This window comes from Rhinoraja longicauda, chromosome 11, assembly GCF_053455715.1.
Source record: "Rhinoraja longicauda isolate Sanriku21f chromosome 11, sRhiLon1.1, whole genome shotgun sequence".
Lineage (NCBI taxonomy): Eukaryota > Metazoa > Chordata > Chondrichthyes > Rajiformes > Arhynchobatidae > Rhinoraja > Rhinoraja longicauda.
In genome coordinates, this window is record NC_135963.1 from 35093809 (window position 1) to 35109271 (window position 15463).

At 42.3% G+C, this 15463-nt stretch overlaps 1 protein-coding gene across 1 annotated transcript in view; it reads right to left on the bottom strand.

The window, feature by feature from the left end:
- sgip1a (SH3GL interacting endocytic adaptor 1a) overlaps positions 1-15463 on the bottom strand; it is a 108152-nt gene that overhangs the window by 26691 nt on the left and 65998 nt on the right. Inside the window, exons 16-18 of the mRNA XM_078407395.1 lie at positions 12713-12837; positions 10094-10220; positions 1227-1286 (exon numbers count right to left, since the gene is read on the bottom strand). Of these exons, the coding sequence (XP_078263521.1) occupies positions 1227-1286; positions 10094-10220; positions 12713-12837 (312 nt within the window). The remainder of the gene's footprint in view (positions 1-1226; positions 1287-10093; positions 10221-12712; positions 12838-15463) is intronic.

Sequence of the window (15463 nt, forward strand, 5' to 3'; positions counted from 1 at the left end):
TAAATTTCCATTGTTTGAAAATATGATTAGAGTGGGTATTAATGACTACTCTGAAACACTCTCCAATACACCTATCCAATTTTGTGAGATCTGTCTGTTATAGAGTCATGCAGCACAAAACAGGCCCTTCAGCCCAACTCATCCATGCTGACCAAAATGCCCCCTCTCGGCGTCCATTTCCCCATGTTTGGCCCATATCCCTCTGAATCTTTCCTGTCCACAGACTGTCTAAGTGTCGTTTATATGCTGTATATAGTTCCTGCCTTAATTACCTCCTCTGGCAGCTCGTTCCTTGTACCCACCACTTTCTGAATAAAAACATTGCCTCTCAGGTTCCTGTTAAACCTTGCCCCTCTCATGCTACATTGTGCATATCAGAAAATCGTGGGTGAGCCTATAATTTGATATCCATCATGATCACATTTACAATTTCCGAACACTTCTTAGTTTAGAGATACAGCGCAGAAACAGGCCCTTCGGCACACCGAGTCCGCACACTAACACAAGCCGACACACACACTAGGGACAATTTACACTTATACCAAGTATACAAACCCAAGCCAATTAACCTACTTGTGCATCTTCGGAATGCGGGAGGAAACCGAAGATCTTGGAGGAAAACCAATGCGGTTATGGAGAGAACGTACAAACTCCATACTGAGAGAACCCATAGTCGGGATCGAACCCTAGTCTCTGGCGCTGCAGGAACTGTAAGGCAGCAACTCCACCGCTGCGCCACCGTGCCGCCCATCTGTCGGTCAATGCTCTGGTTGGCAGCTCAGTTAAGAAATTAGCTTGTTATGAAATGACATCATCGCTGGGCTCAATCAGGTTAATTTGAATAATACACCAATGAATAGCTTTTGATGAAAGGAGGGAAGGGAAAAAATTTCGTACAGGCTGCCTCATTGATTTAATTGTAGAATATGAAAACTAGACTGTCAATTCTAATACTGACAGGTTTAACTGCAGAACAATGATATGCTTAATATTCATCACGATTTATTTGTTGAATATGAATAAGTATTTCACAGAAGAATATTAAAATTCTAAACATTCACTGCAATGCACAAACCAAAAAGTGATAATTAAGCTCCGTTAGCAGAACAAAAATGCTAAATAGTTTGTGAATGATACTTAGGAAAAGGACAAACAGGCAACTTCCCCAGAAAAGGAGGGAAGAAAAACCAGGAAATGCAAAGTCACATAAATTGTACATTACTTACCATCAAAAGTCAAATAAAACTTTCCTCTATCAAACCATACCAAGGAGGGTTGATCATTCTCTGAATGGTTAGGAGATGAAGCGGGATAGGAGGATTGAAGACAAGGGAGAGAGAAGGACATAGTGTGAGTCACACAGAAAGTCCATCGCTCATAACATATGGGAAACCAGAGCAGGGAAATCAAACCACTCAACTCATCACTGTGCAAAGAGGAGAGAATCTACCATGTTATTGAATTGACAAGGTTGTCTTTAATTACTTTGTGAGCTTCTCAGCTCGACTCTCAGCAGTTACTGGTCATGGAATTGAGCCAGCACAAGGCTTATTAATTTTGTTCATTTAGACAGCCACTAGAAACCTGTAATCTGCCTAATGGGTTGGAAGAGTTGCATGAAAACAATGGTTATGGCAGTAATTACTTTGTGATTGACTATTGTTGGAGTTTGTTTCACCAATGGGAAATTGCACAGAATATCAGAAGCTACCCATTTATCTACGTGCCACCGCACATATTTAAAATCTTTTCAGAGAAACAATGAATTCAAAAGTTACTGAGTTATAATATTCTTTAATATAAGAATTGTCATAGAGTCAATGCAGCACGGACATAGGCCCATTGGTCCAACTTGTCCATGCCGACCAAGATGTTCCAGCTACACTAGTCACCCTTGCCTGCATTTGGCCCCGATCCTTCTAAACTTTACCATCCATGTACCTGTCCAAATGTTTTTTAAATGTTGGCTTATAGTACCTGCCTCTATTCCCTCCTCTAGCAGTTCATTCCATATACCCTCCACCCTCTGTGTGAAAAGGTTGCCCCTTAAGTTCCCATTAAATCTTCTCTCATCTGAAACCCATATCTGCTTGTTCTTAAATCCCCAGCTCTGTTTAGTTTAGAGTTACAGCTTGGAGACGGCACATTGGCCCACCAAGACCATGCTGACCATCGATCACCCGTTCACACTAGCTCTATGTTATCCCAAATTCTCCATTTTACAGAGACCAATAAACCCTACAAACCCACTCGTCTCTGGAATGTGGGAGGAAACCATGCGCGAACGGTCAATGTGCAATGAACGGAGAATGTGCAAACTCTGTTTAGATATCATCCGAGGTTAGAATCGAACTCTGGTCACTGGCACTGCGAGACAGCAACTCTACCAGCTGCACCACCATGCTGCCTGTCCTTTGGGTAAAAGACTCTCTGAATTTACGCTATCTTTTCCCCTCATGATCTTAAACTCCTCTATAAGATCTCTCCTCATCCTTCCGCTCCAAGGAATAAAGTCCTAGCCCGCCCAATCTTTCCTTGTAGCTCAGGCCCTCAAGTCCTGGCAACATCCTGGTAAATCTACTCAGCAGCATTTCCAGCTGAATGACATTCTTCCTCTGGCAGGGTGACCAAAACTGAACAAGACTCAATACCATGACTGCTGAAGGCCAATGTACTGAAACCTTTCTTGACCATCCTATTTACCTGTGGAGAAACTTTCAAGGAACTATGTACCTGCAACTTAGATTCCTCTGCTCTACAAAATTCCATCGGGCCTTGCTATTTACTGTGAAAACTCTGCACTGGTACGAGTTCACAAAATACAACGCCTTGCACTTGTATGCGTTAAACTCCATGCGCCATTCCTCACCTATTTGCACAACTGATTAATATATTGCTATAATTTTTGCTAACCATCTTTGCTATCTCTTATACCACCTACTTTAGTGTCATCTACAAACGTATTAATTATGCCTTCATGCGGAACCTTGTTAAATACCTTGCTGAAGTCTTACATTTTTACTGACATAATATATTAAGCGAAATATACGGCAAACCCTCGTTATAAAGGACCATTGGAGGGGGGGGGGGGGGGTGGGGGGGAGGAACGGTGTCTGTTATTGCCTATTATTTCCTACGGTATATCCGAGTAAGGAATTATCATTCTATATAGTTGAAACAAAAGAATCGGAGAAGATGGTTAATACACAAAGGGACACAAAATGCTGGAGTAACTCAGCGGGTCAGGCAGCATCTCTGGAGAACATGGAGAGGTAACATCAGAATCCTTCCACAGACCGATTCAGTTAAAACTGGACGCAGATGCAGCTGGCCTGTACCAGCAAGCCCTCCTTCACCCACTACACAGTCCATTAATGTTGCTGTTACTGATGCTACAGCTCACGTTGCAGCCGCTGGGGACATTGCTTTCTTGGACTTAGAAATCGGATGTGCTGGTGCAGAATTCCCAAAAGGTTAATTTACCAGTTCCTTCGGTAGTAAGGAAAGCAAATGCAATGTTAGCATTTGTTTCAAGAGGACTAGAATATAAAAACATGGATGTAATGCTGAGGCTTTATAAGACACTGGTCAGACCGCACTTGGAGTATTGCGAGCAGTTGGGGTCCCCTATCTGAGGAAGGATGTGTTGGTATTGGAGAGGGTCCAAAGAAGGTTTACGAAAATGATCCCAGGAATGAGTGAGTTGACATATGATGAGCATTTGACAGCACTGGGCCTGTACTCGCAAGAGTTTAGAAGGATGAGGGTGGACCTCATTGAAACTTACTGATTAGTGAAAGGCCTGGACAGAGTGGATGTGGAGAGGATGTTTCCACTGGTGGGCGGGTCTAGAACCAGAGGGCATAGCCTCAGAATAAAAGCACATATTTTTGGAAAGGAGATGAAGAGAAATGTCTTTTGTCAGAGGGTGGTGAATCTGTGGAATTCATTGCCACAGACAGATACCTGATTAGTAAGGGTGTCAAGGGTTATGGGGAGAAGACAGGAGAACGTGCTTGAGAGGGAAAGATAAATCAGTCATGATGGAATGGCAGAGTGGACTCGATGGGCCGAATGGCCTACTTCTGCCCCAATGACTTAGGAATTTATTTCTTCAGGCCGTTGTTACCGACAGGACGTGCGTGATCAGCGTGGGACTCCCTCCCCTCTCACCAGCTGCTGCTTCTTCCTGTCGGCTGTCGTTTTGGGTCTGTAGTGAGGTCCATTGAATAATTCCTCCTTGTCGTTTATGTAAAAGATGAGGCAGCTGGTGAGAGGGGAGGGGGCCTCATGGTGATCGGGCGCATCCTGTTGGTAGCAGCCTGGAGAAAGTGCTGCTTCCAGGGGCTACAACGTGAGCCGCAACAGCAGCCGCATCCACCGACCGGACGGTGGGTGAGGAGGGGTTCCCTGGTGCTCCTTGCAAGCGGGGGTGATGTTGGAAGCTGGGGCTGTAAGTGGCAGGGAGGTTCATATAAGTCAGGAGTTAGTCAGCAACTCCGTCCACCACAACCAAAATCCGTGATAAAGAGGTCCGTTAAAACAAGGGTTTATTGTATTTCACTTTTTATTGTAGATTATCTTTGAGGACAAATTGTTGAAATTATCTAATATATCCTGATTCCATTAGTTAAATCTCTTAAGGAACTGAAGGGTGGTTCTGGAAAAATATGCCTATGCCATGTAAGTATAAGGCGGAGAATAAATAATCCAAATTATTTTCTGTAACTGGACTTCCTGACCTATCGATCGTTATCAGCAAGGGTTCGGCAACAAAACATCCTCCATTATAATTCTTTACACTGGTGCCCTGCAAAGCTCCATTCTCAGCCCCTTACTATATTCCTTATAAAGGAGGTCAAACTCTGCTTCTCCTCCACTTAGATGTTTGCAGATGACACCGAAGAGGAAAGAGTGGTTTACAGCGAATTAAATTGAATAAATCCCTCAATTATTTATTAAATCTGCACTTTCTCTTCAGCAGTAGATAGAAACATAGAAAATAGGTGCAGGAGTAGGCCATTTGGCCCTTTGAGCCAGCACCTCAAAGCCATCATGGCTGATCATCCAAAATCAGTACCCCGTTCCTGCTTTCTCCCCATATCCCTTGATTCCGTCAGCCATAAGAGCTATGTATAACTTCCTCTTGAATACATCCAGTGAATTGCCCTCCACTGCCTTCCGTGGCAGGGAATTCCACAGATTCACGACTCTCTGGGTGAAAAAGTTTTTCCTCATCTCAGTCTTAAATGGCCTACCCCTTATTCTTAAACAGTGACCCCTGACTCTGGACTCTCCCAACATCGGGAACATTTTTCCTGCATCTAGCGTATCCAATCCCTGAAGAATGTTATATCTTTCTTTCAGATCCCCTCTCATCCTTCTAAATTCCAGTGAATATAAGCCCAGTCGATCCATTCTTTACAGTAACACTATGTCCTGCACCCTTTGGCTTATCTGCACATTTTATTTTATCTTTGTCCTGCACACTTTATGTTATCTTTGGCACGACATAATGCATGGTTTGATTGTATTCATGTATAGTATGATTTGCTTGATAACACACATAACAATGTTTTTCACTGTATCTCCATACACATGACAATAATAAACCAATACCAATACCTAATAATATTCTGAGAATGATGATGATGATAGTTTCCCAAGTTAATTACTATAAACTAAGACAAAATTATTGTTGCTGATACAGATTTGACCATCCTGTTTATGACATATGACCATGAGTGGAATTCTAATTTTATAATGCTGATAAGCTACAATTAGACATATTACAAACAGTTTGAAGAGCTTGAGCTAAATGTTGGTTTGGTGAGGTCCATTTTCTGCTCTTTTTTCCATCCTCACTCTTGACCACAGGAAAAAGACTTCTCACCTAACTCAACCATTAGGAAGCTGATGGGATCAAGTGCAAATCTTGTTTCACAGTCCACTAACTTTAACAGAGAGTAGCATTGAGTTCTATTCCTCATCGGTTAATGGTCAAGTGAGTGAGAGGTAATACTGTGAAATCGACTTGTGAAATATCTCTTGTAATTTAACCTCCTATTCTGACACATATGTTTGTTCAATCATGACAAATGACAGAGATGGCTGCGATTACCATTATCTGAGGAATCTTTTTCAAAAGACCACATGAAGGCCGGACTCAAAATGGAAAATAAATTACACCCGTGCAGTTGAATTGAGCGAGCTGTATTCCACGTTTAAATATATCAGCAATGACCTGGGTTTGATTATGTGAAACACTAGAGAATTCCATTGCTCAAGTCTCCATAATGCCATCATTTACTCAGTACAGAATTAATTAAATATGGACTTTGGCATGAATTTCTGTGCCTATGTTATCCTGTGAGTGGAGAAAGCATGAAAAGATAACAGAGAATGATCTCAAATTTATATTAATACAGAAGAGTACATTTAAAAATGGAAAGAATTGGACAGTGCAGAAAAGAACTTGGAGTCATAGAGTCATGGCCCTTCAGCCCAACTTGCCCGCTGACCAAGATGCGCCATCTATACTAGTCCTGCCTGCGTTTGGCCCATATCCCTCTAAACCTTTCCTATCCATGTACCAGTCCAAATGTCTTTTAAATGTTGCTATAGTACCTGCCTCAACTGCCTCCTCTGGCAGTTCCTTTCATATACACACCACTCGTTGTGTGAAAAAGTTACCCCTCAGGTTCTTATTAAATCATTCCCCTCTCACCTTAAACCATGTTGTCTGGTTCTTGATTCCCCTACTCTGGGGAAAAGACTCTGTGCATCTATTTTATCTATTCCCCTCATATCATATCATATCATATACATACAGCCGGAAACAGGCCTTTTCGGCCCTCCAAGTCCGTGCCGCCCAGTGATCCCCGCACATTAACACTATCCTACACCCACTAGGGACAATTTTTACATTTACCCAGCCAATTAACCTACATACCTGTACGTCTTTGGAGTAGATCTTATACACCTCTGTAAGATCACCCCTCATCCTCCTCATTATAGCTCAGTCCTCAAGTCCTGGCAATATCCTCATAAATCTTAGTTTAGTTTAGTTTAGTTTAGGGATACAGCATGAAAACAGGCCCTTCAGCCCACAGATATCACACCGACCATGTACACTATCACCTGTTCACACTAATTTTATGTTATCCCACTTTCTCATCCACTTCCTACACACTTGGGCAATTTACAGACGGTCAATTAATCTAGAAATCTGCACATCTTTGGGATGTGGGAGGAAACCAGAGGATAAAACCCACATGGTGAGAGGGAGAATGTGCAAACTCCACACAAACCGCACCCGAGGTCAAGATTGAACCCAGGTACCTGGCACTATGAGGCAGCAGCTCTATCAGCTGCACTCTTCTGCAGCTTAATAACATCCTTGCTTAAGCAGCGTGACCAATATTGAACACAATACTCCAAATGCAGCCCCACCAATGTCCTGTATGTCTGTGACATAACTTTCCAACTTCATTACTCAATATCCTGACCGATGAAGGCCAATGTGGCAAAAGCCTTCTTAACCACCCTATCTACCTGTGATGCCATTTTCAAGCTACTATGTACCTGCACTCCTCGATCACTCTGCTCCACAACACTTCGCAGATCTTTGCCATTCACTGTGAAGGTCCTACCCTGGTTTGACTTCCCAACACCTCGCACCTATATGTATTAAACTCCATTAACCGCTCCTCAGCTCACTTGCCCAATTGATCAATATCCTGCTGTAATTTTGGATTGCCTTCTTTATCATCTACAATACCACCCATTTTAGTGTAATTTGCAAACTTGGGATGATATTAGTAAAATATAATTAAGTGAAGAAGCAGACAGAGTGTTTCATGTTTTCAAGGTTTCATTTACTGTAAATCATGAACTCACTCATTTTGGTCTCATCTTATAATAAGCAAAATGACTGCAGAGGCAGCTGTTACCCCATTATTCATAGAAGGTGTGGGGTAGATATTTTGACCCTTTTGCACAACTAATGTTGGAGACGGGGGTAGGGGGGAATGGGAATGGGAATTGTGTTCAATTAATTCTGTATTGACATGAAGCTGATCCTTGACTTCCACCTTTAACTCATGAAAGTCAGACTATCAGACTCATGAGAAAGGATTTGAAAATGTTAACACAGTGTTCACTGATTAAGAGTGATAAAGCCAGTACATGGATTTCTGCTGCTTCCTCCACCTTGCCTGTCTGGCTGCATAAAAGTGTTAGAGATGCAGAATGGCAGCACAGTGGCACAGCAGTAGAGTTGCTGCCTTACAGCGCCAGAGATCTGTGTTCAATTCTGACTACTGGTATTGTCTGGAGTGAGTTTGTACGTTCTCCCTGTGATCGCATGGGTTTAATCTGGGTGCTCTGATTTCCTTCCACACTCCAAAGATGCACAGGTTTGTAGGCTAATTGGCTTCTGTTAATTGTAAATTGTCCCTTGTGTGTAGGATTGTGGTAGTGCATGGGGTAGTGCATGGTGGTTAGCATGGACTCGGTGTGCAAAAGGGTCTTTTTCCATGCTGTATCTCTAAAGTCTAAATACCACAGCCTCACAGCTGCATTCCTGTTTGACTCTGCAAAAAGATTTATTTTAGGATATTGCTTATCAAACTTAAGTAAAGTTTGAGGAACATCACCTAATATTTTGCTTGGACACCTTACACCCCAGTGGTATGAACCTTGACTTCTCTAACTTCAAGTAACCCTTGCTTTCCCTCTTTCCCCATCCCTCCCCCTTCCCAGTTCTCTGACCAGTCTGATTGTCTCCGAGTTCATTTAATATGTTTGCTTTGTTGTTGCCTTCTCCCAGCTGACAATGATCTTTTCTACATTTTCCTTGATCTCCATTCTCTTTGTCCTGTTTTCACACCTTACATTTCCTTATCTATGCATCTCCCTCTCCCCTGACATCAGTCTGAAGAAGGGTCTCGAACCGAAACGTCACCCATTCCTTCTCTCCAGAGATGCTGCCTGTGCCGCAGAGTTAATCCAACATTTTGTGCCTATCTGCTGGATGTATAAACCTGGGTGACTAATGTTTTCTTGGGCAGTCGCCTTGGACTGACGTTAGCTCTGTGACTGATGTTTTCCAGGGCAGCTAATCTTATTAGCTCTGTAACCAATCTGGCTTCCCACAGATGCCAGGTATTACTGACTGCACACATTTGACCATCAAGATATATCCAGATTCCTCTGAACTGTTCATCAACAGGAAGGAATTCTGCTCCATTGACAATCAATGGTGTGAAATCGCAGGAATATCTTTCTGAGCATCACACTTGTTTTTCTGGAGATCTTCCATGATGCCTCTGCCCTATGGCAGTCTATAATTCTGATCTTGATAGATTTGCAAGCAGCTTCAAAGACAGGTTTCTCAGGGGTTCTCTTAATTCATGGCTGATAGCCATTGTGGGCAAACAAGGCCATGAAGCCAGATAAATAAAGCAAGTTGACAACCAAAGGTCCTTGGACAACCAAAATGCCTTAGAACTGGTTCAGATACCAACACAGACCCTTCAATGGACTGGCTCTTTGCAAAGCCGTTAGTTTTGCTGGGACAAGGCAGAGTAGACCGAAGCGCTTTGAATGAAGGAGGGAAAGGAGCAGGAGGAAGAATGTATAGGGAACACAAGAAGTGTAGCACATTCTCTATCTCAGGATGCTCATCATCAAGTTCATATGGTCTTCATCGGTCCACCCAGCAACATTCTTTAATCTTGAACCTTTCCGCCAACACTTGCAAGCAGAAGTGCGCGTTTTGCCCAATCTCCAGCATTGGCACCAACCCATGCAAGTCTCACCATTCCCCACAATAGGCCTTTGCCACTCACTGTGACTTGTGAGCAATGGTGATATATGGTAGACCAACGATGCTCAAATTAGCCCAAAGTGCAGAAACTTAACCCTTTAACCCTACTACTGTTTGTGGAAATCTGAAGTAAAGACAGGAGATCCTGAAAATACTCGGGGAAAATAGCCCTTCAAAAATAATTTCTCGAACTCGGATACTGTATGTATTTTACCCTTTAATGCTCTACTGACATGGGATCAAATGTTACGAATAGTACTTTACCGACAGTAGGTGTGGTGGCGGCGCTCAGCGAGTTAGTTGAAGATATGGAGGAAGTGCTTTCCGCTCGAGCTAATGGTGCTATTGGTGGAGGGCTAGAGGAATGAATTGGTGGGCTAAAAGACCTGGACTGTAAAACATAAAACAAAAGAAAGCTGATTACAAATCAAATCAGGTAAAACATCATTATTTCACATTTCAAAATAAACAATTCACCATTCATTTTAGGAGCTTCACAAGCTAGTTTGAAATTCTACTTGTTTTCTATTTTGCTTTCTATCCTGAAGGTGATAATTTTTGTTCACTGCAGCTCTGTGATGCTAGTTGCTTCCCAAGGTTTCATTGAGGGCATTTTTTCCTTGAGTCAAGGAAGTGAGAGATTGTGTGACACTTAAGTAGGCAGAAGGAACAAATTCAATCTTTATCTATTATCGTCTTTTTTAAGCAAGGAATCACAGGATTCAACAACCAAAATGTTGGCAGTATTTTCCTCCCTGAATTGACGAGCACTTGGGCAATTTTCTCTCCTACTCATGTCTTAAGTGAAAGGAGCAGAATTAGGCCATTCGGCCTATCAAGTCTAATCATGGCTGATCTATCTCTCCCCTCCTAACCCCATTCTTCTGCCTTCTCCCCATAACCCCTGACACCCCCCCTATTGCTGCCTGAGCTGAAATTGGGTAATCGGGCACAGATGAATATTTATGTACAGTCTTTAGCCCAGTAAAAGGTCTTGTGGGATTCTTCAAGAGTGCAACAAACATAAGTTGACACTTAAACATAGATAAACCTCTTAGAATCGGTAAGAGACATGTTGGTCACAAAGCTGAGGAGTTAAAGAAAATGAAAAACCTAGGGAATAGAGAAACTAAAATTGCAAATGGCCCCGAGTACATGACTGGAGAAGAAACAATTTCCACGGTTGGAAAAGGCTGCAATGATGGAGGATGAGACCATGGAGGTCCCAAGTCTCAACCACAAAATCAGTGCCATGGTGTTTTACAAAAGTCACTTAAAAAATGTCTGGATTTGTGACAATTAGCATAGGAAATAAAATGGTTCATTTTTAAATGCAGAATAAAATGTATTCAATGCTTCATTTTATTCGTGACATCTATCTCGTTCCAAATTCCTAATATGATGAAGTATTCCTGGACTCATGTGGCATTTAGCCTTGCCTCATATTGTTCAATGAAACAGCCAATATCATTGTGACAGATGTCATAGTGCCTGATCCACCACTCATCCAAGAGGAATTTTTCCTGACAGTTTACATAATCATGGTTTGAACTCAGAGGGCAGGAAGTGGTTTCTCGGGTCACAAATATATTGTTCATGATTTTTGTTATTTTAAGTGAGTCTTTTAAGTTGCAATTAGAAAACACAAAAGAATACACAACTAGAACACATGCATCCAGATTGCAAATTGGCTATGACGCAATCAATGAATTAGGGACTACTATTTGTATTATGCAAATTGGTTTTATCGCGATGTTGATCGTGAACTAGAGAACCACTTAAAAGTTATTTTGGAAATTAGCAAGTAGGAAAATGCAGCCTTGGATTTAAACAGTATAGGCAAAAAAAACTGTTTGCACGTAACCTCCCTGCAGTAAGCACCATTGTTTCTTCCAAATACAGCTGCTACTTTCACTGGGGGACTCCATGGAAATTGACAAGTGATTGCTTGTGCTGTTATACTATATTATTTATCAATTATACTTTATTAAACAATGTTGCATACAGCTTTGGTATTTTTAGGTTACAGTAACATAAATGAGCTTATAGCTACAGTATAAAAAAGACCTTTAATTTTTGAAAATCATGTAGCGAAAATGTAACTTGACATTGCGAGTCTGAACCTCTCTAGCGCCATTGATTAATGGTCTTTATTATGCAATTTTCTGAAACTTAGTAAATTGCCAATTGTGAGCAATTCACATTGTTTATGAAAAGCTATTTCTGTTTGGACACTTGCACAATTTCAGAGACTGACCTCATCTAAGCTTAACTGGAAATTATGCCAAAGATAAACTTGCATGCACAATCTCAACACAGAGACGACAGCTCGACTGGAGTTGTGTTTGCATTCTTGTGTGAAATAGATAATCCAACCTTTCTTGTTGAATGTTAAACAAGTTTCCTGGTTTTGACTTAGCATTATTGTCCAGGCCTTGGGACTCCATAGGTCTGACTTTGACAGGGACTAAATAGTTTTGTTTAGAGATACAGTGTGAAAACAGGCCCTTCAGTCCACCAAGTCCACACCAACCAGCATTCCCGGCTCATTAACACTATCCTACACACACTAGGGGCAATTTACACTTACACCAAGCTAATTAGCTTATAAACCTATACGTCTTTGGAGTGTGGGAGAAAACCGAAAATCTCGGAGAAAACCCACATGGTCACGGGGAGAACGTATAAACTCCGTACAGACAGCACCCATAGTTGGGATCGAACCCGGGCCTCTGGCGATGTAAGCGCTGTAAGGCAGCAACTCTACCGCTGCGCCACTGTGCCGCCTAAGATGAAGCAACTATGTTTCTGTGGTTTCCTCGATGTGATACATTTCAGTAATATTCTAATTACAATGAATGCCAGTGACACATCAGCACATACCACATCAGTTACTCCAGGCTTTCCAGGAGGCAGTTTAGGCCGTGAGGATGGGCGTGGTGGTGGAGGAGGAGGAGTGTTACACGTTACGCCTGATGGTGTTGCTGGACGGGCAGGAGATGAAGAACCTAAAAATAAGGAGACATTGTTTGAAATTTTACAAATTTCAGGGGGTTAAAATCGGAACAAGTAACTACGAATCAAAGGAGAAGGTGCATGGAATATGGTCAACACAGGACAGCAGACATGTGTAGGAAGGCAGAGTCCAGACTATAGCTATGGTGACCCAAGGAGTCCTGACTGGATTATAGAATGAGTGATTGTATAATGGCAATTAGGAACGCTTACTCCTCCCATCCCACAAGAATTCCAAGGAACTCTTCTTGGCCTCTTCTGGCCACTTAGAAACTCCCTGCTTAGTTTGACAGCGGATATTGGTCCAAAGTCTAGAACCTGACATCGTGAGCTGGATCTCATCAATGTAAAACATGCCCCCAATGGCCCATCCAGCTCTGGGAGTCTGACTCTGCCTGAATTAAGGTTAGACTGTGGTGGCCTGGACACATGCAGCTCTCTCGTCAAGAGTCATGAACTCAGACCACCTCTGCCAATGAGAGATAAACAGCAGAGTATGATCAGACTGTGGACTGCATCACCGTCAATCCCATTATGCATACTTGTAACTGGGGCACAGGGGAAGTTACAGGTGACATTATAAGACAAATAGCACTGAATCTGATGAATTTGCCATATGATTCTGCCTGTTATTTTCTCGCTGCCTAGTGGAAGAGGGAGCTGTATAACAGGCAGTTAACTCAATGTAATCTCTTTTTATGTCCTGGGTTAAAATTGCCACATTAACATTCTGGGAGGATTCACTGGATAGCACTCGTGTCTGAGATTTCCGCTCTCAGCTAAAGGAAACCATAATCAATTGTACAATAACTCAAATCGCTAACTCAACCCAAAGCAACAACTCAAACAACGAATTCAACCCAAATAAATTTACTCGTCATTTTGTCATCCATGGATCATAACTTTTCACTAAGGGATCCATCATTTTTATTTCCCTACCCTTCAGCATTGTGTAAAGACTGATAGTATTGGATTGATACAAACAAATATAGGCAAATGGAAGCAGCAACATTGGGACAAAAAGCCTTATAGCCATAAACTCTAGTTATGGTTATAAACTAATGATAACAATGTGCACTCAGCTGGATACATATGTGATCTAACTACACAAGAGGAAAGATCTGCAAGAGATGGTGGAAATTGGCTGACAGGGGGTTGAATTGGAATGACAAAACAGTAACATCGTCAGCACGGCCCATGTTTCATTGAAGAATTCACATTCGTTTCACTGTCAAGCATTTGCACTTAAAAATCTGATCTCTCAAATTGACAGTATTGCTAATGCTTTGACTATGGTACCCAGCTTTCCTTGCTGGTATATTTCAGTTATCCACCAAGCATTTGAGGGAGCTCAGCTGTACTTTGATCTTATGCTCTACTTATATTGATGGTGATCCAATAAGTAAAGATTGTGGAGCAGATACATTGAAGAATGCAGATAGATAGTTACTTGAAAGTGGTGTCACAGGTAGATAGGATGGTCAAGAAGGCTTTCAGCACATTGGCCTTCATCAGGCAAAGTATTGAGCATAGACGTTGATGTGCTATGTAACAGTTGTACAAGACGTTGGTAAGGCTATATTTGGAGTATTGTGTTCAGTATTGTTCACCCTGCCATGGGAAAGATATTGTTAAGATGGATCGGATGCAGAGTAGATTTACCAGGATGTCACCAAGACTTGGGGGCCTGAGCTATGGGGAGAGGTTGGGCAGGCTTGGACTTTATTCCTTGTGGTGCAGAAGGATGAGGGGGTGATCATTTAGGGGTGTATGAGAACATGAGGAAAATAGATAGGGTAGATGCACAGTCTTTTACTAGAGTATGGCAATCAAGAACCAGAGGACATAGGTTTAGGGTGAGAGGGAAAAGATTTAATAAGAATCTGAGTGGTAGCTTCTTCACACAGAGGGTGATGGGTGTATGCAATGAGCTGCTAGAGGAGGTTGTTGAGGCAGATACTATAACAACATTTAAAACATATCTGGACAGGTTAATGGACAGGAAAGGTTTAGAGGGATATGGGCCAAAGCAGGCAGGTGGGACTAGTGTAGATGAGGCAGCTTTGTCGGCATGGGCAATTTGGGCCAAAGGGCCTATTTCCATGCTGTATGACTGCATGATTCTAGGTAACCTGACCATTTTGGCTTAATTGATAAATCAGCAATCTTTCATCTCCAATGATGCCCAGACGATGACTCTGCTGTACAACACATCAGCCATGTTTTCCTGCTGATATAGCAGCAATATACCAATGGGATGGTTGGAATATTGATTTGATACTGAACAGAGATCTGCCCTTTGTGTTCTTCGTCAATACATTCAATATTAGATCAAGCGGTTGTTTTTCTTGTGTTTCAGTGGGGGATGGGGGGGTGGGCGTGCAGGGTGGGTACAGGGTAATCTGGCATACGGGCACTGCATCCGCGGCTAATCATTATACTGATGCTGCTACCATGATTTTGTTTCCCAACAGATGGCAGGGGGTCAGTCAGGGTGGGTGACTGGGTGAAATGCTGCAGCTGGAATCTTTGATCAATAAACCCCATCCGACCTGTGGAGTGGAGAGAGTGATTGTGGTCGATTGAGGCACTTATCCAGACTAGCCACGGCTCATTTGA